Raw genomic sequence first — 26,337 nt, forward strand, 5'->3', positions numbered from 1 at the left:
GAATGGAAGGAGAGATAAAGAGCTTCCCAGACAAGCAAAAATTAAAGGAGTTTATCACTAAGAAACCACTTCTACAAGAAATGCTGAAAGGACTTATTTAAGTGGGAAAGTAATGACCACAAATAGAGATAAAAGAAAAAAAATTATCAAAAAAACCCAAAACAACAAGAAAAAACAGGCAATAAAATCACTTGTAAGGTAAAAGTATAGTAAAGGCAGCAGATCAACTACCTGTGAAGGTAATATGAAGGTTAAAAGACAAATGTACTAAAATTACCTATTTCAATGATAAGAGGGTAATGGATATACACACACTAAACAAAAGACTATATATGATGTGAAAAACATATAACGTGGGAGGAGGGGAGTGAAAAAGTAGAGCTTTTAGAAAGAGGTCAATAGACTGTTATATGCATAGTATATTAAATAGGATCCTCATGGTAACCACAAACCAGAAACCTATAACAAGCAGGAAAAAAAGTAAGACAAATGAAATCAAACATATTACTAAAGATAGCCATCAAACCACAAGTGAGGAGAGCAAGAGAAAAAGAAAGGAACTGAGAAGAAGTACTAAAACACCCCAAAAAAAGAAAAAGTGACAAAATGGCAATAAATACATATTTATCAATAGCTACTTTAAATGTCAATGGACTAAATGCTCCAATCAACTGCCATAGGGTGGCCAACTGGATAAAAACACAAGATCCATGTATATGCTGCATACAAGAGGCACACTTCAGACCTACAGACACTCACAAACTGAAAGTGGAAGGATGGAAAAAGATATTCCATGCAAATGGCAAATGAAAGAAAGTGGGGGTAGCGATACTTATATCAGACAAAATAGACTTTAAATCAAAAACTGTAATAAGAGACAAAGATGGGCACTACAAAATGATAAAGGGAACAATCCAACAAGAAAATATAACACTTGTAAATATCTACGCACCCAACATAGGAACACCTAAATATATAAAGCAATTATTAACAGACATAAGAGGAGAAATAGACAGTAACACAATAATAGTAGGGGACTTTAACGCTCCACTTACACCAATGGATAGATCATCCAAACAGAAGATCAATAAAGAAACACTTGCCTTAAAGGACACATTAGACCAGATTGACTTAGTAGATATATACAGAACATTCCATCCAAAAACCATAGAATACACATTCTTTTCAAATGCCCATGGAACATTCTCCAGGATTGATCACATATTAGGCCACAAAACAAGTCTCAATAAATTTAAGAAGATTGAAATAATACCATGCATCTTTTCTGACCACAAAGGTATGAAACTGGAAATCAACTACGGAAAGAAAAGCCATAAAAATGTGGAGATTGAACAAAATGCTACTCAACAATGATGGGGTCAATGAAGAAGTCAAAGGAGAAATCAAAAAATTCCTGGAGACAAATGAAAATGAAAATACGACATGCCAAAATCTGTGGGATACAGCAAAAGTGGTTCTACGTGGGAAGTTTATAGTAATTCAGGCCTACCTCAACAAAGAAGAAAAATCCCAAATAGACGATCTAAAAGTGCACCTAAAGGTACTGGAAAAAGAACAACAAACAAAGCCCAAAATCAGCAGAAGGAAGGAAATAATAAAAATCAGAGCAGAAATAAACGAAATAGAGACTAAAAAAACAATAGAAAAAATTAATGAAACCGAGAGCTGTTTCTTCAAAAAGATAAACAAAATTGACAAACCCTTAGCTAGACTCACCAAGATAAAAAGAGAGAAGGCTCAAATAAATAAAATCAGAAATGAAAGAGGAGAGATTACAAAAGACACCTCAGAAATACAAAAGATAATAAGAGAATACTATGAAAAGCTATACGCCAACAAATTGGATAATCTAGAGGAAATGGATAAATTCTTAGAAACATACAATCTTCCAAAACTGGACCAAGAAGATGTAGAAAATTTGAATAAACCGATCACCAATAAGGAGATCGAAACAGCAATTAAAAACCTCCCAAAAAATAAAAGTCCAGGTGAATTCTACCAAACATTCAAAGAAGACCCAATACCTATCCTTCTCAAACTCTTCCAAAAAATTGAAGAGGAGGGGAGGCTTCCTAACTCCTTCTACAGAGCAAACATTATCCTGATACCAAAACCAGACAAGGACAACACAAAAAAAGAAAATTACAGGCCAATATCACTGATGAGCATCGATGCAAAAATCCTCAACAAAATACTAGCAAATCGAATACAACAATACATTAAAAAGATCATACATCATGATCAAGTGGGTTTCATTCCGGGGATGCAGGGATGGTTCAACATCCGCAAATCTATCAACGTGATACACCACATTAACAAAATGAAGAATAAAAATCACATGATCAGCTCAATAGATGCAGAGAAAGCATTTGACAAGATACAGCATCCATTTATGATAAACTCTAAATAAAATGGGTATAGAAGGAAAATACCTCAACATAATAAAGGCCATATATGACAAACCCACAGCAAATATCATTCTCAATGGAGAAAAACTGAAAGCTATCCCTCTAAGAACAGGAACCAGACAAGGATGCCCACTGTTACCACTCTTATTTAACATAGTATTGGAAGTCCTAGACAGAGCAATCAGGCAAGAAAAAGAAATAAAAGGGATCCACATTGGAAAAGAAGTGAAACTATCACTCTTTGCAGATGACATGATTTTATATCTAGAAAACCCTGAAGAGTCCACTAAAAAACTTTTAGAAATAATAAAGGAATACAGTCAAGTTGCATGATACAAAATCAATGTACAAAAATCGGTTGCGTTTCTATACACTAACAACAAAGTAGCAGAAAGAGAAATTAAGAATACAATCCCATTTACAATTGCAACAAAAAGAATAAAATACCTAGGAATATACTAAACAAAAGAGGTGAAAGACCTGTACACTGAAAACTATAAGACATTGTTGAAAGAAATCGAAGAAGACACAAAGAAATGGAAAGATATTCCATGCTCTTGGATTGGAAGAATTAACATTGTTAAAATGTCCATACTTCCTAAAACAATCTATAGATTCAACACAATCCCTATCAAAGTTCCAACAACATTTTTTACAGAACTAGAACAAAGAATCCTAAAATTTATATGGAACAACAAAAGACCCCAAATAGCCAAAGGATTCCTGAGAAAAAAGAACAAAGCTGGAGGTATCATACTCCCCGATTTCAAATTATACTACAAAGCCATAGTAACCAAAACAGCATGGTACTGGCACAAAAACAGACACACAGATCAATGGAACAAAATTGAGAGCCCAGAAGTAAACCCACAAGTTTATGGACAGCTAATATTCGACAAGGGAGCCAAAAGCATATGATGGAGAAAGGAGAGTCTCTTCAATAAATGGTGTTGGGAAAACTGGACGGCCACATGCAAAAGAATGAAAGTAGACCATTCCCTTACACCATGCACAAAAATCAACTCAAAATGGATTAAAGACTTGAATGTAAGACCCGAAACCATGAGACTTCTAGAAGAAAACATAGGCAGTACGCTCTATGACATTGGTCTGAGCAGTATATTTTCAAGTCCCATGTCTGACCGGGCAAGGGAAACAAAAGAAAAAATGAACAAATGGGACTACATCAAACTAAAAAGCTTCTGCACAGCAAAGGAAACCATCAGCAAAACGAAAAGACAACCTAACAATTGGGAGAGGATATTTGCAAACCACGTATCAGATAAGGGGTTAATATCCAAAATATACAAAGAACTCATACAGCTCAACAACAACAAAACCAACAATCCAATTAGAAAATGGGCAAAAGATCCGAACAGAGATTTCTCCAGAGAAGATATACAGATGGCCAACAGGCATATGAAAAGATGCTCAACATCATTAGCTATCAGGGAAATGCAAATCAAAACTACCATGAGGTATCACCTCACTCCGGTCAGAATGGCTATAATTAACAAGACAGGAAACAACAAATGTTGGAGAGGGTGTGGAGAGAAGGGAACCCTTGTTCACTGCTGGTGGCAGTGCAAACTGGTACAGCCACTGTGGAAAGCAGTTTGGAGTATCCTCAGAAAATTAAGGATAGATCTACCATATGATCCAGCTATTCCACTGCTGGGTATTTATCCAAAGAACTTGAAAACACAAAGGCATAAAGATCCTTGCACCCCTATGTTCATTGCAGCATTATACACAATAGCCAAGACTTGGAAGCAACCTAGGTGCCCATCAAGGGACGAATGGATAAAGAAGATGTGGTGTTTATACACGTTGGACTACTACTCAGCCATAAGAAATGATGAAATCTGGCCATTTGTGACAATGTGGATGGACCTTGAGGGTGTTATGCTGAGTGAAATAAGTCAGAGGGAGAAAGTCAAATACCATATGATCTCGCTCATAAGTAGAAGATAAAAACGACAAAAAGAAAAATCACATAGCATTGGAGATTGGACTGGTGGTTACCATTGGGGAAGGGGGGAGGGTGAAAGGGGTGACTAGGGTCACATGTGAGGGGATGCACTATAATTAGTGTTCGGGTGGTAAACATGATGTAATGTATACAGAATTTGAAATATGATGTACATCCGAAAAAAATAAAAATTAAAAAAAAAAAGGTAAAGTTTGTCATGTTATGTTTAGCATTTGCTCCAGAATTTTTATTTTATAGTGAAGTATTATTTTTTACATTAAAATAAGCCAGGATGGGTTTGATAAAATTTCATTTTTTATTTCCAGCTTCTGTCATGGTCTCACCTAGTAGTATCTGAGGAACGTGTACAGTGAACAAATTCTCACTTTAACTCATGGCTAAATCAAAAAATGACCAGCGATAATGCTCTTCTTTTTCCTGACCTTTTCCAGGGAAAACATAGCACCTCCCAGTCAAGGTCAGCTGTGGGGCATTTGCTTATAACGTACTGCAGACATGAACAGCAAGGATAGCTGATTTCTTTTGGTCTTGGGTGCTGGTATAAAAAATATTCAATACTGCTACTCCAGCCAGCCATTTGGTATAGTGACCAGTTGTTTGATCTGTGCAGTATATGAAACCAGTAGGCTACCAGTTGTCAGAGTCAGTGAGAAATGTGGGAAATTATGGATTAAATGTGAATAAAATATGTGAGAAATACAGGCTGAGTCTTTCTGCAGAGCATATCAAGAAAAGTCGAGATTCTCACTATAGTGGTTTCCCCCTTTATTGCATGGTAAAATCTACAACTATTTATTTCATTGTTTGCTAAGACTTGTATTTTGCATTAAACCCTTGTGGCAGCAAAGAGAGAAATAAAAAGCAGTATGTGTGGTTAATGGAAAGTTAAATATTGATTTTCTTTTTCTCAACAAAATCAGTGCACATGCAACTTGCTCAAAATACTTGTTAATATTTGCCAGCCACCATAAGAGCTGTAGTGATGTCACTGAAAACCAGAATGAAAACCAGAATATACAAATCTGGTAAGAAACATTTATTTCCAAAGTTAGGAGTTATTTTAAGAAGTCTACCTGAAAATAACATTTTAACAACTGCAACTACTTAAAGTACGTTTGTATTCCATTCTGTGAGGATCAAATTTTCTTTTATATCTTCTAAATTCTTCTAAGTTAATTTCATTCATCTTTAACACCATATAAAAACTTGTCCGTATAAACACATAAAGCCATATCGCTTATTATGTTCACCCTATGAGCAAAATTAATAACCTCTCTGTTAAATAAAGTCAGTGCTGTCAGATAGTTCAAATACAAAATCGGTTAATCTAATAATGGTTCAGTTTTTCACCCAATTAATAAAATCAAAGGAAAACTTTTGGAAGCCATTCTAGCACAGATGAAACATCTGACGTTATTGTAAATACCATTTAAATTCAGTTAAAAAGTTCAACTTTTGAAAATAATTGTTTTTGCATTGATAATACATGTAGTGCCATGGTAAAAAAACAATATTTCATAAAGTTCAAATATGAAGCAAAAATGTTTTTGGAATTGGTTGTGGTACATAAGTAACTCACAACTGTATCCAAACAAGCTATAACACTTTATCAATGAAAATAAAAGCTTTAGTTGTTAAAATTTACCATTATCTCTCTATATATGCAAAGTAGCTGAAGTACAAAATTTTTGTGATAAAACTAATGTTAAATATTAAAAAAAAACTTCAGCCTGGCGGTACTTGTTGTCTTTCTGTACTGTGTGTCATCGGTGGGATTTTAGAACTCTTTGAGCATAGAACTTTGAAGAACTACTTTTAAATTAACTTAATTGTTCTACAAATTGGTATTGAATTTTTTCTTAAAACAAGTGTATAGATCATTGCAACTTGGACATGCTGCTAGTTCATGAACCCTTTGTAACTGGTTCCCAACAGGATAAGGAGCTTGCACCAGAATGTAAATCTGCTATGTCACTAAGCACACAGTTTAGATGAGCTGAGATTTTTTTTTGTAGCAAGGCTTTCTCAGTGAAGAAAGAAATGTGCTCACTTTTGTCACAAGCTCCTTATCTTGCACTTTAAATAGCAAAGAAACTAAAGGTGGCAAAATAAAAAACCAATGTATAACACTTAATAACAACTATAAGTAATCAAATATCCCCACAAACCACAAAATTTGGATGAGTGGGAACAAATCTCTGATAACTACAAGATCTGTGTGGTATCAGCATCTAAATCAGGTGGGGCAATAAAAACCAATTGGGCGTCTGGTAGACCTGGTAACTCCAAAATAACCAACAGCTAGTTGAACGCTCAGCAAGCCAGTTTGACTACAGCAGCTGAAACTGGGAGAGGATGGCATACTCCACTTGTTCAACGGGTTCACAGTCAGAGCTGAAGGGGCTGGAGCAGTCTTGGCCCTATAATCTCTCCAACTAATCAGCTAAAGAGCCCCTAAAGGATAGAACCCTACACTAAGGAGAAACTCCTTAGAATAGAATCCAAATTGAGCAGTACAGGGACAATAGAAACAAAGGGAAAAGATGGCCTGGATGAAAATTGGCGAGGTGAACAGACCCAGGAAATCTCTGGACTTAAGCTGCCGTATTTTGAACATCTTATAAAAAAAAGGAAAAAGAGGAGGACATTCTAGAGATGTAAAATTTAAATATTACTCTAAACCAAGCCTCCCTTCTAAAAGTTTAAGAAAATTAATTTTACATAAAAATCAGCAAAAGAATAGAATTAAGGTCTAAGTCCATACAAAATTATAAGAACAAAAAGAATAAGTAGTGTAATGCCCCTATAGGAATGTAGTTGTGCCAGAAACATATGCCCACAAAATAGATGAGAACTCTAACCTAATATTTCAAAACTAGTTAAAAGTCATTTTAAAAGAATACAATATATGACAGAATTGCATATGTTGGAATTAGAAAAACTCAGAAAAGAGATGATTAAAGTGAAAAAATTAGAAAAACAGAAAAATGTTTCAGAAATGACAACTAAAGACTAATAAGGAACACAACCAAATAAATATGAGGTAATACCTTTGAAATAGAAGGTGGAAAGAAGGAAGATTTTAAAAATCAAAAAGAAATGGAGAAAGGAAAAGGATTCAAGAGATAGAGAGACCTGTGTAGAAGATAGGCAAAGAAGATCCAGCATACCTGTAACAGGGCTTCTCAGAGAAAAAAGTCAAAGAAAGAGAACCGAATAAATAGTAAAACTATAATCCAAGAAAACTTTTCTAGAAAAAATAAGATCTGAAACTACATATAAGGGAAAGAAAATCACCTTGTAACCAGTTTGATTTGGGGCTTTATGCCCAAAGAAATGGAAGTTTCTTATCTAAGATATTCAAGGAAGTAAAAATGTGAATCAAGGATTTTATATCCAGCCAGATTGTTTTTCAAATACAAAGGACAGGCCAATTGTCAGTAACATAAAAGAATTCAGGGAATATTGTTCTCAATAGCCCTTTCTTAGTAATCGATCAGAGAACCAGAATGAATAAAGAGACAGCAGTATGGGGGTTAATGATGAGCAATATTATTAGCAAATTGCAATGCTTTATAGATAGATAAATTCATAGATTTGTCTGTCTTCCCTACTAGATTGTAAATTCTGGGAAGGCAGGAACCATGCCTGTCTTGTCCACACTTGTGTTAGAAGAATGCCTAGTGTATTGAAGGTGCTCAAAGTTGAATGAATTGAGTAAATGTTCATAATAGAAAGAAGGAATCTAACATTTATTGATCCCCTGTTTTTTGCCAGGCAGTATAAAAGGCACTTTACATGTAACTTTTATGTTTACATCAACGATTTAGGTGAAAATGTCTCCCTTTTCACAAATGTTGAAAGCCTATACATGAAGTAGCTTGCCCAGGGTCACATAGCTAACATCAGTAATAGCTGGTCTGTCTGATTCCATTTTTGTTTAGCATAATTATGATTAGGACATTTAAAATGACTTTGTAATATTTTACTTGCTTAAGTAAGAGAGATGTTTTGCCACCTTGTTTCTATTCCTTTCTTTTTGGAATCATGAAGGTAAATTTTAAATGATCACAGATTGAGTCTTTCTATGTTCATTCTTCTACAAATATTAGATTAAAAAATTTTAGTTTATTGAAGTCTATATTAATGAAGTTTTACTCTGTATGTGTGGGCATAATACATTTGGATGTTTGTAGATGAATAATTTTCAGAAATATGTAATCAAAAATGAACTACATCAAATGATAAATTAATGTGAACTTTCTTATTATTAGTATGTTATCAGGTGGTTCAGATGGTGTGATTGTACTTTATGATCTTGAGAACTCCAGCAGACAACCTTGTTACACATGTAAAGCAGTGTGTTCCGTTGGCAGGTGTGTATTGAAAATGTAATTCATAAATTTATAAACAGTTGGGTGTTTTTTGCATCAAATACAAAGCATGAAAATAGCAGTCATGAATATCTCAAGCAAATTGTTCAAATGATCTATTTACATGGATATCCCTTGACATTTTCTTGAAAATAGTAACTGAAATTCAGGTATAGCTGTTTTGTTGGGGTTTTTTTTAGATTTTATTTTTCCTTTTTCTCCCCAAAGCCCCTCAGTACATAGTTGTGTAATTTTAGCTGTGGGGCCTTCTAGTTGTGGCATGTGGGACGCCGTCCCACCACAGCCTGACAAGCGGTGTGTCATGTCATCGCCCAGGATCCCAACCTGCGAAACCCTGGGCCGCCGAAGTGGAGCGTGCGAACTTAACCACTTGGCCACAGGACCAGCCCCTGGATATAGGTGTTTTTAACATGAGACTTCCCAAAAACAACTTTGGTATCAATTTCCAAAGGATTTTATTTAAAAACTTTTGATTATGTCCTTTTTGTTCTACACCTACATAGCATACCTCAGTAACTAATTATAGTTTTTAGGACCACTTAGTCGAAGATTCATTTATGAGTCTTTCAGCTAATTATAAACACAAATTAGATTTTTCAACTGATGTTAATAGAACAAAAAGATTAATGGCTAGAAGCAATAAATATGTTGGTAGTCCTGCACCAAACACACACACACACACTCACACTCTCACACTCACTCCTCTTACCTCTCTTACCTCTCTACCTACTCAAAACTGCCTAACTTACCTCTCTTGGTCTTGAGTTTTCCGACCCTTCTTTACTGGCTTTCTAGTTTTGTGAGGATTACTTTTAAGTCCCTAATAGAATGTTTTGTGACTTTGTTCTGATTTGCTCATAATGGTTACTTAATTCTTTCTCATCACCTATAACTCATCTGATATTGAACAGACCTTTACATTAACAGAATGGGTTTTGAGGAAATGCTTTCAAGAGGAAAAATTTCATGAACATTAATATCAATAGCCACTCTGTATTAAACCTGTTCCCAGAACACTAGAATAGGTGCATACATCCATGGAATATTTGTGAGAAGATTTCTGATTGTTTCTTGGCTCTGGTGCTTCAGTTTGGAAATACAGATTTGGGAAACTATTTCTCCGAACCTCAGATTATTTTGTCTTCGAGATAATTATACTTGCCCTGTTATTCTTGTAAGGTTTCTGTGAGACTTAAATGAAATGCTATCTTTTAAGAAGCACGTTAAAAACTGTAAAGCCACTATATAAATGGAAAGCAGTGTAGTTACAGGGACACTTGGTAGAAAACAAGATACCACCTCAAATACTCTGGAACTTGGTTTCTAAGAAGCTTATACCATTTTATACTCTCCACCCCTACCAAAAAAAACAGTATCTAAATTCTATATCTAGACAGTCATATTAATTAATTTAATTCATTTTTATTGTAGCTCATATTTTAACATTGTTTAATTTGTTATATAGCAAAATAGTATTTTCATATATACCACATGCTATATAATGTTATTCCATGAGAGAGTATGATCTGCTTTTCTGGTATGTAAAGTCAAGTAAATGCTTAGTGTGTCAGTCTTTTGCTTTACCATGACTTTCTTCTGGGATTCAAATGCTGTTGTTAAAAGCATGACTTTGAATACAAATGCGCATATAGTGAGCGTCTTTTCAAAATGAGTTCAAGTAGCATTTTTGGATCCGAAGACTTTATAATCTGACTTTAAGAAATAATTTCAGTAAAAATTATTAAGTTAATGTGGCTTAGACTGTTTCCTGATATTTATTTTTGCTTCACTTAATGTCTTTGTTCATGAGCACCAAAAAGATTCCTTTCTTGTACCAAAATTCTTATTAAATGTGAATGAGAATTCCAGATCATACATAGTAAGAGAATAATATAATATTTAGTCCTATTTTAAAATTTAAAATATAAATGAGCTTTTATTTGTGATCACTATATTAGATATTTTTTATTTAAAACTGGAAAATATCTGTATAGATCAGATTCTTAGGAGCAAATAGAAATCAATCCTGCTTAAGTAGAAATTTATTGGAAATTTAGTATCTCACATAACTGGCAGGAAGGCGGGAGATCAAAATGTAGAAAATGAGCAGAGGGCCCGCCCGGTGGCACAGCAGTTAAGTTCACACGTTCCGCTTCGGTGGGGTTCACTGGTTCAGATCCCAGGTGTGGACCTACACACCGCCTGTCAAGCCATGCTGTAGCAGGCGTCCCACATATAAAGTAGAGGAAGATGGGCACAGATGTTAGCTCAAGGCCAGTCTTCCTCAGCAAAAAGAGGAGGATTGGCAGCAGATGTCAGCTCAGGGCTAATCTTCCTCAAAAAAATAAAAATTTAAAAAATAAAAAAAAAGAAAGTGAGCAGAAAGCAAGAGAAACTAGAATAGAGAACACAGTCAAGGTCACACACACACAATTTAGTTTGGGTTCTTCTACATGTCACCAACACAGACTCTCAACTCCACAGCCATGAATAATTGCAAACTGTCCCTGGGGTTTGCATCACGAGCTGGAGTTTTGGAGCCCCTGGTGGGATTGATGAAGCCCAGGACGCTTGTCCTTGCCCTTGCTGCCAAGGGGAAGGGAAGGAGAACGTCTGGAGTTCCTTGTGTTTCCTAACAAGAAGCAGGGCCCTGCCTTTCAATGAAACAAAGGGGATTTCTCCCAAATAGGAGGAGTTTGGATGCTCGTCAGCCAAGAAAAGGGCACATGTCTATACAATGCACCCATTTGGCTTTGTAACATCCATATACACCTTTTTTCCCATACTTACTCTCACTTTTTTTGAAAAACATTCCAAAATAACATAATGCAACTATCCAGTTTACAATCAAAAATGTAACCAACCTCTTCCCCAAAGTGTGATGATCCTAAGTCTATTTAATTACCACATCTAGCTCCAGTTCAAAATAATGTGCACTAGTTATACCTGATTAGGATTATGCAACCTGTGGAGTCAGTTTCGTACTTAACCTGTATAAAATAAGAAAGAAGAAAGAGAGGAGAAGTTAATTAAAATATATAAATATATACGTGACATAGAAAGAAAGGAAATATGGGTAGACACTACAGTCCCTGTATTTTTGCAGCTGTCTCAAGCTCAGAACTGGCACTTAAGACTTTCCTGCTTCATATTCTCATTCCTTCAGGTAGTGCCACAAGTGTTCAAGGTCTTTTACTCTGTATTGTGATCCAAACATTCACCTTAAGGAATCAGAACTCACTATGATTCTGTCTGCATGGGATTGCGGTAGTCTTCTGTCAACTTTTGTTTATTTTGTTATGGAAAATTTCTAACATATACAAAAGTAGAGAGTAGTATAAGGAACTATATACCCACCACTCAGCTTCAACACCTATTAGTCATAACCAATCTTGTTTCATCTCTACCCCTACCCATGCACTCTGAGGATTATTTTGAAGCAAATCCCAAAAAATATCATTTCACTCATAATTGCTTGTTTGTATCTCTAAAGGATAAACTTTTTATAAGAGTAAACAGAGTACCATTGTCCCACATACACAGCAATTCCTGATATGAAATATCCAGTTGGTGTTCAAATTTCCCTCATTGTCTCATGACTGTTTCCTAACAGCCAGTTGGTTTGAATTAAGATTCAGTAAACTGACACACATACTGTGTTGATCACCAGTTCAGAGCATATGCTGCATCCTTCAGGATGGTACATCACTCTCACAAGGTGGTGTATTTTAGCTAATATTATTAGTGAGTCTTCAACAGATCATGCTTCTGCGGGTGATAGGTTACATAAGAGTGGTGAATCCCATGGGCATCTGCCAGTTGCATTCTTTTGTCATAGAGTAAGTTCCTTGATCAGAAGCAATCTTGTGTGGGAGATCATGGAAGAATGTGAGGCATTCAACAGTTCTCAGAATGGTAGTGCTGATAAAATGATATTTGGGAAAAGCAAATCCAAGACCAGAATAGGTATCTCTTCCAGTGAGGAAACATCACTGCTCCCTTCATGAAGAGGTCCAGTGTAGCTGGCTGATCCCCCCAGGCTATAGTAAAGAAATAAGAAGTCTCCCATTCTATGAGCCTTAGTAGGAAGCAGGCCTCCACATCACATATGGAAACCTGAAACTAGAAGTGCCTGGACATTCTGCTTCCCTGGACAGCTAGGATGCAGGCATGTGATCTAGGTTTGGCCATTCATACCATCCTATCTGAGACTGCAGCTTGTTAATATACTATCAGGTTTGAAACTCCCAAAAGTCAGTTCTTTCTAAATTTTGATTGTTTTGTAGAAATCATCCCGATGTTCACAAATATAGTGTGGAGACCGTACAGTGGTATCCTCATGACACTGGCATGTTCACATCAAGCTCATTTGATAAAACTCTGAAAGTTTGGGACACAAATACATTACAAGTAAGTACAGTAAATCCTTTACAAATTGCTCTGTAGGGTAAAGGAGAATTTAATCAGTTTAGTGTGATTGTTTGCTAAGATGTCATGTATGTTAGATGTGAAAGCACTATAGTGGTGAAGGAGAGCTAGACTGCTTGAGTTCATATCTTGGCTCTGCTGCTGACTAGTTCTGTGACATTGGGCAAGTGTGTGAACCTCTCTGTGTTTCAGTTTCCTCGTCTGTAAATAGGGGCAATGATTGTACCTTATGGAATGGCTGTAGATAGGTCAATATATGTAAAATACCTAGAACAGTGCTTAGCCTATAGCAAGTGCTCAACAAAACATTAGCTATTATTATTATCTTTATTATTTGAAAACTACTATGGTCAAGTGGTCTAAGGAAGAAAATTGGATTTATCTCCTATTGACCTAAAAACATAAAGGAAAAGAAAGTTATTAATATTATACCTTAGTAAAGGTAGACAGAAGATGCTAGTTTTTATGAGATTTGGTCAAATTTATATTTCTAGTACTTATCTTTTCCCTGAGCTCTAATCTCATGTTTCTCTACCTGTCCACAGAACCTCTCTTACCTGAATGTAGTTTCATCTCCTGAAGTATAACATGTTCCAGACCAAACATGATCACTCCTCACATCCATTTAGTCCTCAAATCTTAGCAATTCTTCCTTCAAACTCTCTCATGTTTCTCTTTTCTATTTCCCTCACCATTGCTCTGCATCTAGACTACTACTAAAACTCCTGACTGCTTTCCCCCTATTACTTTCCTTTCCATATTTTCCATGGTAAGTTCTACCCTAGAATTAATCTTACTGTAAAGCAGCTTCATCATGTCTTTACCCAAACCCACTAGTGACTCCTGTTGTCCAAATTCAGCCTGGCATTCTAAGTTCTCCATGACCTCACGCTCTGCTCTCTCAACCTTAGCTCCTACCTCTTTTCAATATAAATGATCTGCTGCCAGTACATTGATCTCCTTTTGCGTTCTGATCATGTCTTGATTGTATTGTTTTCCCTGCCTCAAGTCCCTTTCCCTGTGCAACTTTTCCCTTCTCATTCGTCTTAGAACTGAAAGTTTGTACCCTTTGACCAACATCTCCCCATTTCCCCCATCCTCCAGTCTCTGGTAATAATCACTTTATTCTTTGTTTCTAAGAGTTCAACTTTTTAGAGGAAGATGGGCACGGATGTTAGCTCAGGGCCAGGCTTCCTCAGCAAAAAGAGGAGGACTGGCAGTAGTTAGCTCAGGGCTAATCTTCCTTAAAAAAAAAAAAAAAAAGAGAGTTTGACTTTTTTAGATTTCACATGTAAGAGATATTATACAGTACTTGTCTTTCGCTTGTCTGACTTACTTCACTTAGCATAATGCCCTCAAGGTCCATCCATTGTCACAAATGACAGGATTTCCTTCTTTCTGTGGCTGAATGATATTATATATGTATACCACATCTTCTTTATCTCTTCATTCATTCATGGATATTTAGGTTGTTTACATGACTTGGCACTTGTAAACGATGGTGCAATGAACATGAGGGTGCAGATAGCTCAAGATAGTGATTTTGTTTCTTTTGGAGATATACCCGGAAGTGGGGTTCCTGTATCATATGGTAGTTCTATTTTTAATTTTTTGAAGAACCTCCATACTGTTTTCCATAGTGGCTGTACCAATTTATGTTCCCACCAAACCATGCACAAGGGTTCCCTTTTCTCCACATCCTCACCAACACTTGTTATCTCTTGTCTTTTTGATGAGACCTATTTTAACAGATGGGAGGTGATAATATCTCATTGTGCTTTTGATTTTCATTTCCTTGATGAGTAGTGGGAGTGATGTTGAGCACCTTTTCACGTACCTGTGGCCATTTGTATGTCTTCTTTGGAAAAATGGCTATTCAGTTCCTCTGCCTGTTTTTAAATTGGATTGTTTGGGTTTTTTGCTATTAAGGTGTATGTGTTTTTATCGTTTTGGATATTAACCCCTTATCACATATATGATATGCAAATATTTTCTCCCATTCTGCAGGTTGCATTTTTATTTTTTGATGGCTTCCTTTGCTCTCCAGAAGCTTTTTAGGTTGATGTAGTCCTCCTTGTTCAGTTTTGCTTTTGATGTCAAATCCAAAAAATCATCTCCAAGACCGATGTCAAGGTGCTTACCACCTATGTTTTCTTGTAGGAGTTTTATAGTTTCAGGTCTTACATTCAAGTCTTTGATCCATTTTGAGTTGATTTTTGTGTATGGTGTAAGATAGTGGTCCAGTTTCATTCCTTTGCATGTGGCTGTCCGGTTTTCCCAATACCCTTTAAAGAAGAGACTCTCCTTTCCCCACTGTATATTCTTGGCTCCTTTGTTATAAATTAATTGACCATAGATGCCTGGATTTATTTCTGGGTTCTCTATCCTGTTCCGTTGATCTGTGTGTCTGTTTTTATGCCAACTCCAGACTGTTTTGATTACTATAGCTTTGTAAATAGAGTTTGAACTAAGAAAGTGTGATACCTCCAGCTTTTTTCTTCTTTCTCAAGATTGCTTTGGCTATTTGGGGTCTTTTCTGGTTTTATACAAATTTTAGGATTTTTTTCTCTCTCTTTCTGTAAAAAATACCATTGGAATTTTGATAGAGATTTCGTTGAATCTGTAGATTGCTTTGGGTAGTATGGACATTTTTAACAATGTTAATTCATCCACTCCGTGAGCAGGGACTGTCTTTCCATTTCTTTATGTTTTCTTCAATTTCTTTTACCAATGTCTTATGGTTTTCAGTGTACAGATCTTTCACCTCCTTGGTTAAATTTATTCCTAGGTATTTTATTCTTTTTGATGCAATTTTGAATTGGATTGTTTTCTTAATTTCTGTTTCTGATAGTTTGTTATTAGTGTATATTGTATATTGGTATTGTGTCCTACAACTTTACTGAATTCATTTATTAGTTCTAACAGTTTTTTGGTGGAGTCTTTAGGGCTTTCTATATATAATATCATATCATCTGCATATAGAGGCAATTATAATTCTTCCCTTTCCAATGCCTGTGCCTTTTGTTTCTTTTTTTTGCCTCTGGCTAGGGCTTCCAGTACTTTGTTAAATAAAGTGGTGAGAATGGGCAGCTTTGTCTTATTCCTGGTCTTAAAGGAAAATCTTCAGCTTTTCATTGTTGAGTATGATGTTAGCTGTGGGGCTTATCATATGTATAAATGGCCTTTATTATGTTGAGGTAGATTCCCTCTATACCCAGTTTGTTGGAAAAAAATCACACTTTTTAATAAACGTTAATACCCATTCATGATTTTTAAAAAATTCTTAGCATATTAGGAATAGAAGGGAAATTCCTTAATTTGGTAAAGAGTTTCTGTTAAAAAAAACACACTTAAAAACAAATATATTTGGTGGTAAAATATTGAAAGCTTTCCCTTTGAGTTATCTCTATTATTCCCACTGTTCAACATTAAACTGGAAGTCCTAGCCAGTGCATAATGCAAACAAAAGAAATAAAAGGGATTCAAACTGTCATCACAGATGACATGATTGTGAACATAGAAGATCCAAAAGAATCTATAGCCAAGCTGTTAGAATTAATATAAGTAAATTTAGCAAAGTTGCTGGATACAAGGTCAGTTGTGTTTCTGAATTCCAGGCACAAAGAGTTATGGAATTTCAAAAGTAATATCGTTTGCAGTTGCATCAAAAATTATTATGTACCCAATAATAAATTGAAAAGTGTACAAGACCACTCGACACTGTACAGAAAACTATAGAATATTATTGAGAGAAATTAAGACCTAAATAAATGGTAGAATATACCATGTTCAAGAATTAGAAGGCTCAGTACTATAAAGATACCAGTTTTACCCAAAATGATCTACAGAGTCAATGCATTTCTAATCAGAATCTTTGCAGGATTCTTTTATGGAAATTGACTAGCTAATTCTAACGTGTATACGGAAACACAGACGGATACAGCACTCTTGAAGAAGAATGAAATTTGAGTACTTTATTACCTGATATCAAGACTTAAAATAAATTAATTACACTAATTAAGGCAATGTGATATTAGTACAAGTATTGAAAAAAACAGTGGAAGAAGATAGAGAATCAACACACACCCATGCATGTACAATCATTTGATTTGTGACAAACAACACGCAGTGCATTGTGGAAAGGATGGCTTTTTCCATGAATGATGTTGGATTAACTAGGTATCCATATAAAAAAAACTAATCTTGACCCTTACCTCACCTCAGACACAAAAGTCAATTTCAGGTGGATTACAGTTGTAAATGTGAAAGAAAATAATCGCAGTTATAGAAGAAAACAGGAAGATGTTTTCATGGCTCAAGATAGGTAAATACACAAAAAAATACAAACCACAAAGAGAAAGATTGATAAATTGAATTACATTAAAATTAGGAACCTCTATTCATCAAATAACACCATTAAAAGAGTGAAAAGGTAAGCCATGGAGTAGGAGGTGATGTATCTGACATATGCATATACCTGGAAAAGGATTTATATCCAGATTATATAAATAGTCAACAAAAATTTAGAAGACTGAAAGCCCCACGGAAAAATAGGCAAAACACTTGAATAGGCACTTCAAAAAAGAGGATATCCAAATAGCCAATAAATAAAAGTGTTCAGCTTTATTAATTGAGCACCTGGATATGTTAATTAAATTCACAATGAAATATTTCTCTATACCCTCCAGAATGACTAAAATTGAAGAGGCTGATGCTACCAGTAACAAGTACATATATTGCTATGAGATTACAAATTGGTACAGATATTTGGTTTCAACTGAAGCCAAATATGTCCTTACCCTGTGATCCAGCAGATGCACTTTTGAGAATATAAATGCATACATATGTGCACCAAAGGACATTTGTAAGAATGTTCATAGCAGCACTGTTAACCAAAAACTACAACCCAAATGTCCATTAACAGTCATGTGGAATTTGGCAAATTAGACATTGGAATACTATCCAGCAGTGACAAGGGAACACTTCTATATCAACAAAATGGATGAATGTTACATAATATTAGACAAAATAACCAGATAGAGAAGAATGCCTAATATATAATTCCCTTTATAAGAGCTTCAAAAATAGACAAAACTAACCTATGGTGATAGAGGTCTGTATGGTGGTTATCTTTCTTGGTGAAGGTTGAAAGGGGGTTCTAGGGGGCCTTCTGGGGTGTTTGTAATGTAATGTTTGTAATGTTCTACTTTATAATACAGGTAGTGGTTACTTTGTGAAAATTCACTTTGTGAAAATTCATTGAACTGTATACTTGTGTATGTTTTTCTGTATGTTTGTTACACTTCAGTTGAAAGTGTGGTTTAAAAATTAATAAGCCATACATTTGTATTTTCTTTCCTTAACATTGACCTCTTTTAAAACTCTAAGACATCTTGAATTAAAATTTTTTTAGAACATAAATATTTTGCTAACTCAAAACAGTATTCCATGAGTTCACAATTCTGTCTGAAATAGACAAAGAATTTTATTGATAAGAACTTAAAAAGTATTCCATAAGAAATAATTTATTGTGCATCTCCTAGGTTCACAGGAAAGTAAGAACGGGATCATATTGTCCCGCTGCCCATCCTCTACCCTCATCACTAATTTTCCTATCAATGTGCATATTATATACCTGTCATACCTTTTCTTCATCTAAGTTTTCCATAAGCATGTTTTTATAGTATATGATATGGCTTAGAGGACTGTCTTCTCTAGAGTCTTCTCTATTAAACTTTAAGGTAAAGTGCAACTTCTTTCTCATTTTGAGTTTTCTTAAAATTTTGCATAATGAAACATAATTGAGAAAATGCTGATGTCAGTATCCAGGCCATGTTCTTTAGAAATGAATAAGACTCTTGAATATATTCAACAGGTATTTATTAAATGTCTGTTACTGTTGGAACTGGCGATTCAATGGTGAGCAAAATAGACATTGCTCTTTTGCAAGGAGCCCTATGGCAAGGAGCTTCAAGTTTAGCAAGGAAAACAAATGATTAGACAAGAAATAACAGTAAATTTCTGAAAGGGACTGTAACCATGAAAGTGTACAGTAGTTTAGCAGGGGCGCCTAACCTATGGGGGAATTCAGGGAAGGCTTTCCGGAGCAGGTCCTCTTGGCTGAGATGAAGGATGTTGAGTAGAAGTTGGCCAAGTCCAGAGAAGGAGGAAGACAGTTCTAGTCAGAGGGAACAGCATTTGAAAACTCTTGGGGTACCAGTGAACATGGCATTTTAAAAACTGAAAGATGCTCGGTATGGCTAGAGTACTAAAGGACCGTGGCGAGAGATAAAGTCAGAAAGGTAAGCAGAGTCTCCATCATGAGGGGCCTTGTAAATTTTGTTAAGTAGGTTGAATTTTTTCCTAGGAGGAAAAGCTATTGAAGAGTCCAAGCAATGGCAAAAAATGAAAACATGAAATTGGCATTTTAGAGGAAAGAGTCTGGCTATGTTACACATAGGTTAGAAGGTGGCAAGAGGAAAGTCAAACAGACCAGATAGGAGATTGCAGTAATCCAGGCAAGAGTAGTGAGTGGCCTGACGACAGTAATGACAATGGGATAAACAGATATGAGAGGTTACCTATGAGAGAGAATTGACAGGAGTTGCAAGTTGATTAGCTGTCAGGAAGAGTGAAAACAAGAATGGCCATCAGGGAAATACAAATCAAAACGGCAGTGAGATACCACTTCATGCTTTAGGTATGAAGGATGGCTGTAATCATGAAGACAAACAATAACAAGTATCGAGTAGGATGTGGATAAATTGGAACCCTCATACTTTGTTGGTGGGAATGTAAAGTGGTGCAGCTGCTTTGGAAAACAGTTTCTCAAAAGGTTGAACATGGAGTTACTATATGACCCAGCAATTCCACTCCTGCATATATACCCAAAGAGAGGTGAAAACATAAGTCCACACAAAACTTGCACACAAATGTTCATAGTGGCGTTATTCATAATAGCCAAAAAGTGAATGAAATATCCATCAACAGATGAATGGATAAATGAAATGTGGTAGAACCATAAAATGGAAGATTATTCAGTAATAAAAAGAAATATATTACTGATACATGCTGCAACATGGATGAACTTTGAAAACATTATGCTAAATGAAATGAAAAAAAAGAAAAAATTTTGCTAAGTGAAAGACTACAAAAGACCACATGTTGTGTAATTCTATCTAAGTGAAATGTCAAAAATAGGCAAATCTATAGAGACAGAAGTTAGATAAGTTAGATTAGTGGCTTCCTAGGGTGGAGGGTAGGGAGAAATGGGAAGTGACTGCTAATGGGTATGGGGTTTCTTTTTGGGGTGAGGAAAATGTGCTAAAACTGATTTTGGTGATGATTGTATAACTCTGAATATACTAAAAATCATTGAAGTGCACACTTTAAATGGGTGAATTGTATGGTAAGTCACTTACAGCTCAATAAAGCAATTATTTAAAAAAAAAATCAAGAATGACTCCCAGGTTCTCTAGCCTGGACAAATTATATTGTTAATTACTAAGAAAGGGAAAGGATAAGAGGGTGTTGAGTTCAATTTTAGATTTGTTAAGTTTGAAGGATTTGCAAGAAATCCAAATAGAAATAATCCAGGAATTGAGCTGTACGTATCTGAAATTCAGGAGTGTGGTCTACACTGAAAATACAGATTTGTGAGTCACTTGAATATAGGTGGCAGTTGAAGAGAAGAGTACAAAGAACAAAACCCTGAGGAAGACCAAGATTGATAGGACAGAAAAAGGAAAATAAAGCCTACAAAAGACAACGAAGAGGAGTAGCTATAGAGAATAAGAAGAAAATCAGGAGTATGTGATATAATGGAAGCCAGTGGAAGAGATTGTTTTAAGCAAGTTGGAGGAGTCAGCTATGTTGAATGTTACTGACAGGTTAGGTAAGATAATGACTGCTTTTGGTGACAGGAAGTTATCAGTGATAGAGTGTGAATGGCAGTAGTGGAGATAAAAAGAAGATTGCAGTAAGTTGAAAAACATGGGAGATAAGAAATTAGAGACGGCCAAAATTTGGATTTAAAGAGGAAGAAAGAAGATTAATTAGGAGGAATATAGGATGAAAAGGTTTTTGTTTCTTTGTCTTGGGGAGGGGGTTGCTGTGAAGATGAAAGAGACTTGAACATTTTTTAGTGCTGATGGGAATGAGTCAGTAGGGAGGGAGAGGTTATACATGCCCTGGAGAGAGGTGTGAATGTATAGGATGAGGTTTCTCACAGTGCTGAAGAAGATCTGAACACAGCGAGAGGGATTAACTTTACGTATGAGGAAGGATCATTTTTCCACGATAACAGGAGTGAAGAAGGAAAAAGGATAAATGGAAGCAAATGTGTTTGCAGGTCTGTTGATCAGGCATTGAGAGAATTCTCATCGAATGCCTCCCATTTTCTCTTTGAATAAAAGATAAGATCGCCTGTTGTGACCGAGTGGCATTATTTGTGGAGAGTGGAGAAGGTATGAAATAGCTTCGAATACCGCAGAGAGTACTAGTGAAATTTAATAGGACTGGCAGCCAATACCGAAAGCCCAGCAGAGGTGAATGATCTTTTATAGTGATATCAATTTGCCTTATTATAAGATTTTCTTCACCTGGGTGGAGTAGCAGTCAGCTTACTGCCGCCCATAGGCCAAGCTTGGGCTCATGACGTCTTTTTGTAAATAAAGTGTTACTGGAACACAGACAGGCTCATTTGTTGTCTATGGCTGCTTTGATGCTACAGTGGCAGAAATTAGTAGTTGGTTCTCAAAGCCTAAAATATTTACAATCTGACCCTTTACAGAAAAAGTCTGCTGACTTCTGGTGTTGATCAACCTGGATATAGGTGAAGAGAAAGCAGACATTTGGGGACATCTGGGGTTGAGGTCTTGACAAAAGTGCAAGGATTAACAACAAAGGAGTTGAAGATACTGGCAGTTGAAGTATTGGACCTTGGAATCCAAACTGAAGAAGGAAAAGAAGTGAAGACTGGAGGAACTGATAGGAGTTCTGGGCTTTATTTGGATGTCTTGCAAGTAGTTGGGAAAAAAAGAGCTGAAAATGATAGAAGATTGTGGTCATATATAACTGAAATGTATGATCTCAAAGAGGGAGCAATTCTAGGTGATGAGAGTGTCCTGGGTATGGGTGCTGGGGCTGTATGGAAGCGAGAGGCAGAAGACTGGCTAGATCATCTGTGTAGATGCTGAAGTCCCCCAGAATGGAGTGGAGAGGAAGATGGTGAGCCAGGTGGTTGTCTTGTCTTAGTCTCTAGGATTTACTAGAGATTTTCTCTAGTGTTTTTCTCACAAAAGGGAGAAGAGTATTGTAAATAACATAAGATTTAAAATTATCAGGTTTTTGAGAGCATTACATTCCAGTTTAAGTCAAATAAATTGCCAGCAGTCTATTTAAAAATTGCAATGTGAAAATAAGTAAATAGAAAGTTTGTGGCTTTTGTGATTGTAATTAGAACTTACACTTTTAAAATGTCTTAATTATCAGACTGCAGACGTATTTAATTTTGAAGAAACAGTTTATAGTCATCATATGTCTCCAGTCGCCACCAAGCACTGTTTGGTAGCAGGTTTGTACATGTATTCTTTTGTTTTTTAACATATTGAAAACTTTCTCCCTTTTAATATCTAGTTAGTTTTCATATAAACAGTTTAACCGAGATGAAGATCACAATTCTTTAAAAAAAAAAAAAACACAAAAATTAAGTGTATGCTGCTATTTATATTTAATTTAACAGATATTGTGCAAGTCAGGTACTGTGCTAGTGGCCAGGATTCAAAGATGAAGAAAGCACATTGCTGTTCCCTAAAGAGTTACTTTTATTTATTTATTTATTTGGTGAGGAAGGTTCGCCCTGAACTAACATCTGTTGCCAGTCTTCCTCTTTTTTTTACCTTGAGGAAGATTGTTCCTGAGCTAACACCTCTGCCACTCATCCTCTGTTTTATATGGGATGCTGCCACAGCATGGCTTGACGAGCAGTGCTTGGTCCACACCTGGGATCTGAACCTGCAAACCCCAGGCCACCAAAATGGAGCAAGCGAACTTAACCACTATGCCATTGGGCCAGCCCCTCCCTAAAGAGTTACTTTTAAACCACCAAAGTTTCAAACCTTTTACAAAAAAAAATTTTGGCAACTTTTTCAACTGGTCATAATAAAACAAGGAAATGATTTCCTTTTCTCTACGATTGTGTGATTCAAATTAAACATCCATTTTTGTGAAAGTACCTGCAACAACAATTTTCATGTGTAAAGAAGAAAAAATGTTTTTCTGGTATAAGGGATCAGGTTGCTGTGATTCTGTTATTTCTGTGGCACTGCATGAATCTCTTCACCTCCAGATATCTGTCAACTACTCCATCTGTAAAGAAGAGTGGGGCACTAACTTGTCTTTGAAGTCCACTCAGTCTGTGTCCAGAGTTCTGTGGATATATTACTAGTGATTTGAAGTATATCATTAAGATGGAAGAACTAAGCTATTAAATAAAATGATTTGATGTGATAAAATATAGAATTTTACACACACATGTACCAATACAAATTTCCTGGTTTTGATATTGTACTGTAGTTACTTAACATATAACCATTGGGACAACCTGGGTGAAGGGTACACAGGGCCTCTCTCTCCTATCTGCATCTTCCTGTGAATCTGTAATTATTTCAAAATTAAAGGTTAAAAAATAATGGAATAATAGAGTTCTCTTAGTACTAAAGTGTAACTACAATTAAAGTAATTTTTTTAATTATAAACAATAAAAATGATTTGAAGTGTATTTTTAGCATACTTTTTTATATTTCTTCATGGATACAGTGGGAAAATGTCATGATTCATGATGATAGTTTCTTGTTTCCTTTTGATGATGATTTATAATAAAATTATCTCAAACAATTTTTGTTTTTGTTTTTACAGTTGGTACTAGAGGGCCCAAAGTACAACTTTGTGACTTAAAGTCTGGATCCTGTTCTCACATTCTACAGGGTATTTTTTTTATTTGAAACAACAACTACTTTGAGTAAACCATTCAATAAAAAGAAACATTGCTAACAATGTATTCTTTGTAAGTGACATGACCAATGTATTTTGTGCTAGTTGTTAAAAGTCAACAGGGAAATAAAGATCCTTCTGTGCATTATTCTTATAAAACTGAACTATTGAGGAGACATTTATATGAACAATGGCCATGGGAGAAGCTCAAAGGATATGGAAGCTCTAACTCCAAGCCTTGTGTTATTTCTCCATTTTAAAAAAATAAACTACTTACAAAGCTTAGATCAGTACATTTAGTTCATGAGCATTGTTTAATATTGTTCTGGCTGAGTAAACATTCTTAATATTTAGGTGCTTTTTCTCTCAGTAAAAACATTTTAGAAAAAAGATATTGAAGGTATATTGTTTGGTAAAGGTATATTATTTTTGCTACTTTTTTATCAGTATTAGATCATTAATTCTAAACAATGGAAAGATGAGATGTCATTGAGAAATATACATTTTTAATCATCTCTGAGAAACACGTAATATATCAAGAAAACTTGGTGAGATGCATAGTGTTTGTTTTACATTATCATGAGTTTCTGTTAATGTAAGCTAGGTAGATGAAAATATGATTTGAATAATTCAGTTAGGTAGAAGTGAATTAAAATGCTAAGATCACATCCTATAAGCTTATCATCTGTCCTTTATAGAAAAAAACAATTGTACAAATTCTTTTTTACAATCATGAATTAAAATATTTTTTTCTTTATAACCTTCTGAAAAGGTAGAAAACTTTTATTCTTCAGAATGTTTATCTTATATGGTTTGTTGCAGTGGCTTTTTGTCGTAGAGAGAAGTGAGCTTGAGCTATATCACTTGATGGATTGACCCACTAGGCTAACAGCTGTATTTAAAAAGAAAGACTCTCTTGCCTTGACTGTTCTTTCCAAAGCAAAACCAGGCCTTTTATAATAAAATATCATGTGTGAGAAATGCTCCATAGACTTCACATTAATATTTAAACACAGATTATTATAAATGTGAAAAAATGATCATATCAATTTATTTTTAATATTTAGTCTTCACTTTCTTCAGAGTCAGACAAAATTAATTGCACTGTATCTCGTGATTTTTCAAATATTTTGTAAGACTTTTCGTATTTGCAGGTCACAGACAAGAAATATTGGCAGTTTCCTGGTCACCACGTTATGAATATATCTTGGCAACTGCAAGGTAAAATGCAAATTATTTGATTCTGAAGTTAATAATTAATGATCAGCATTTTGAAAAGACTACATTTGTGAAAGATGCATATTTAGTTATTAATTAGGCCCTTAAAAATAAAATAGTTGTTACAGATTTTAATTCATATCACCAAAAGAAATCTTCCTTTATATCATAATCCTAATCCTGACTATCCATCTTGAAGGTGCTCACCTTAGAGAAAACAGGAGAATCTATGTAGCAATGTAAATCTAGTATGTACTACAGTAAAACAACGATGTTTTATCAATTTTTCATACAAAAGTATAGCACTCTGTTAATTTAAAAATAGTAGCATTTTTATTCCTTTTCTTTAATCCGGAATTATTTTGAATCTGATTCAACACATCTATCCATCCATTTATTGATTCGATTTACTAATGTTTAATAACTGCCTACTGTGTGCCAAGCATTGTGCCAGGGACACAGAGGTAACGAAGGCATAGTTCCTTCAAGAAGCTAACAGTCTAATGAGGGATATAGTCAGAAAAATCAGCGATTACAGGACATCCTGAAAAATGTTATAATAGATGTACATCTCTAGTAGGTATAATATGGGAAAAGAGCAAGAGCACTTAACTCTGGGGGCATCAAGGGATTTGGGGAGTTTTGTTGGCTGAAGGGAAGAGACTTGCATATTTAAATGCTGAGGAGGAAGTACCAGTAGGGAGAAATTAGTGAAGATGAGAAATGGAGGGAATAATTGGTGCATCAGGACCTTGAATAAACAGGAAATGGTAGTATCAAGGCTCCAGATAGAAGGGGGACGATTGATTTGACACGTGAAGGGCATCATGAGACTAAATGGAAGGAGGAAAAGGTAGATGTGAATACAATTAAATTTGTGGCA

The 26,337-nt window shown here is 35.4% G+C and overlaps 1 protein-coding gene across 5 annotated transcripts in view; it reads left to right on the forward strand.

The window, feature by feature from the left end:
- ERCC8 (ERCC excision repair 8, CSA ubiquitin ligase complex subunit) overlaps positions 1-26,337 on the forward strand; it is a 64,968-nt gene that overhangs the window by 11,975 nt on the left and 26,656 nt on the right. For 2 of the 5 annotated variants that reach the window (XM_023625634.2, XM_023625636.2), the window contains exons 3-7: positions 8,697-8,798; positions 13,103-13,226; positions 22,737-22,818; positions 24,162-24,230; positions 25,391-25,457. In XM_023625634.2, the coding sequence (XP_023481402.1) occupies positions 8,697-8,798; positions 13,103-13,226; positions 22,737-22,818; positions 24,162-24,230; positions 25,391-25,457 (444 nt within the window). Of the gene's footprint in view, positions 1-1,297; positions 4,422-8,696; positions 8,799-13,102; positions 13,227-22,035; positions 22,473-22,736; positions 22,819-24,161; positions 24,231-25,390; positions 25,458-26,337 lie in introns of those variants that run through there. The other 3 variants (XM_070246240.1, XM_070246241.1, XM_070246239.1) reach the window with 3 other exon arrangements.

The sequence above is a fragment of the Equus caballus genome, chromosome 21 (assembly GCF_041296265.1).
Source record: "Equus caballus isolate H_3958 breed thoroughbred chromosome 21, TB-T2T, whole genome shotgun sequence".
NCBI classification, from domain to species: domain Eukaryota; kingdom Metazoa; phylum Chordata; class Mammalia; order Perissodactyla; family Equidae; genus Equus; species Equus caballus.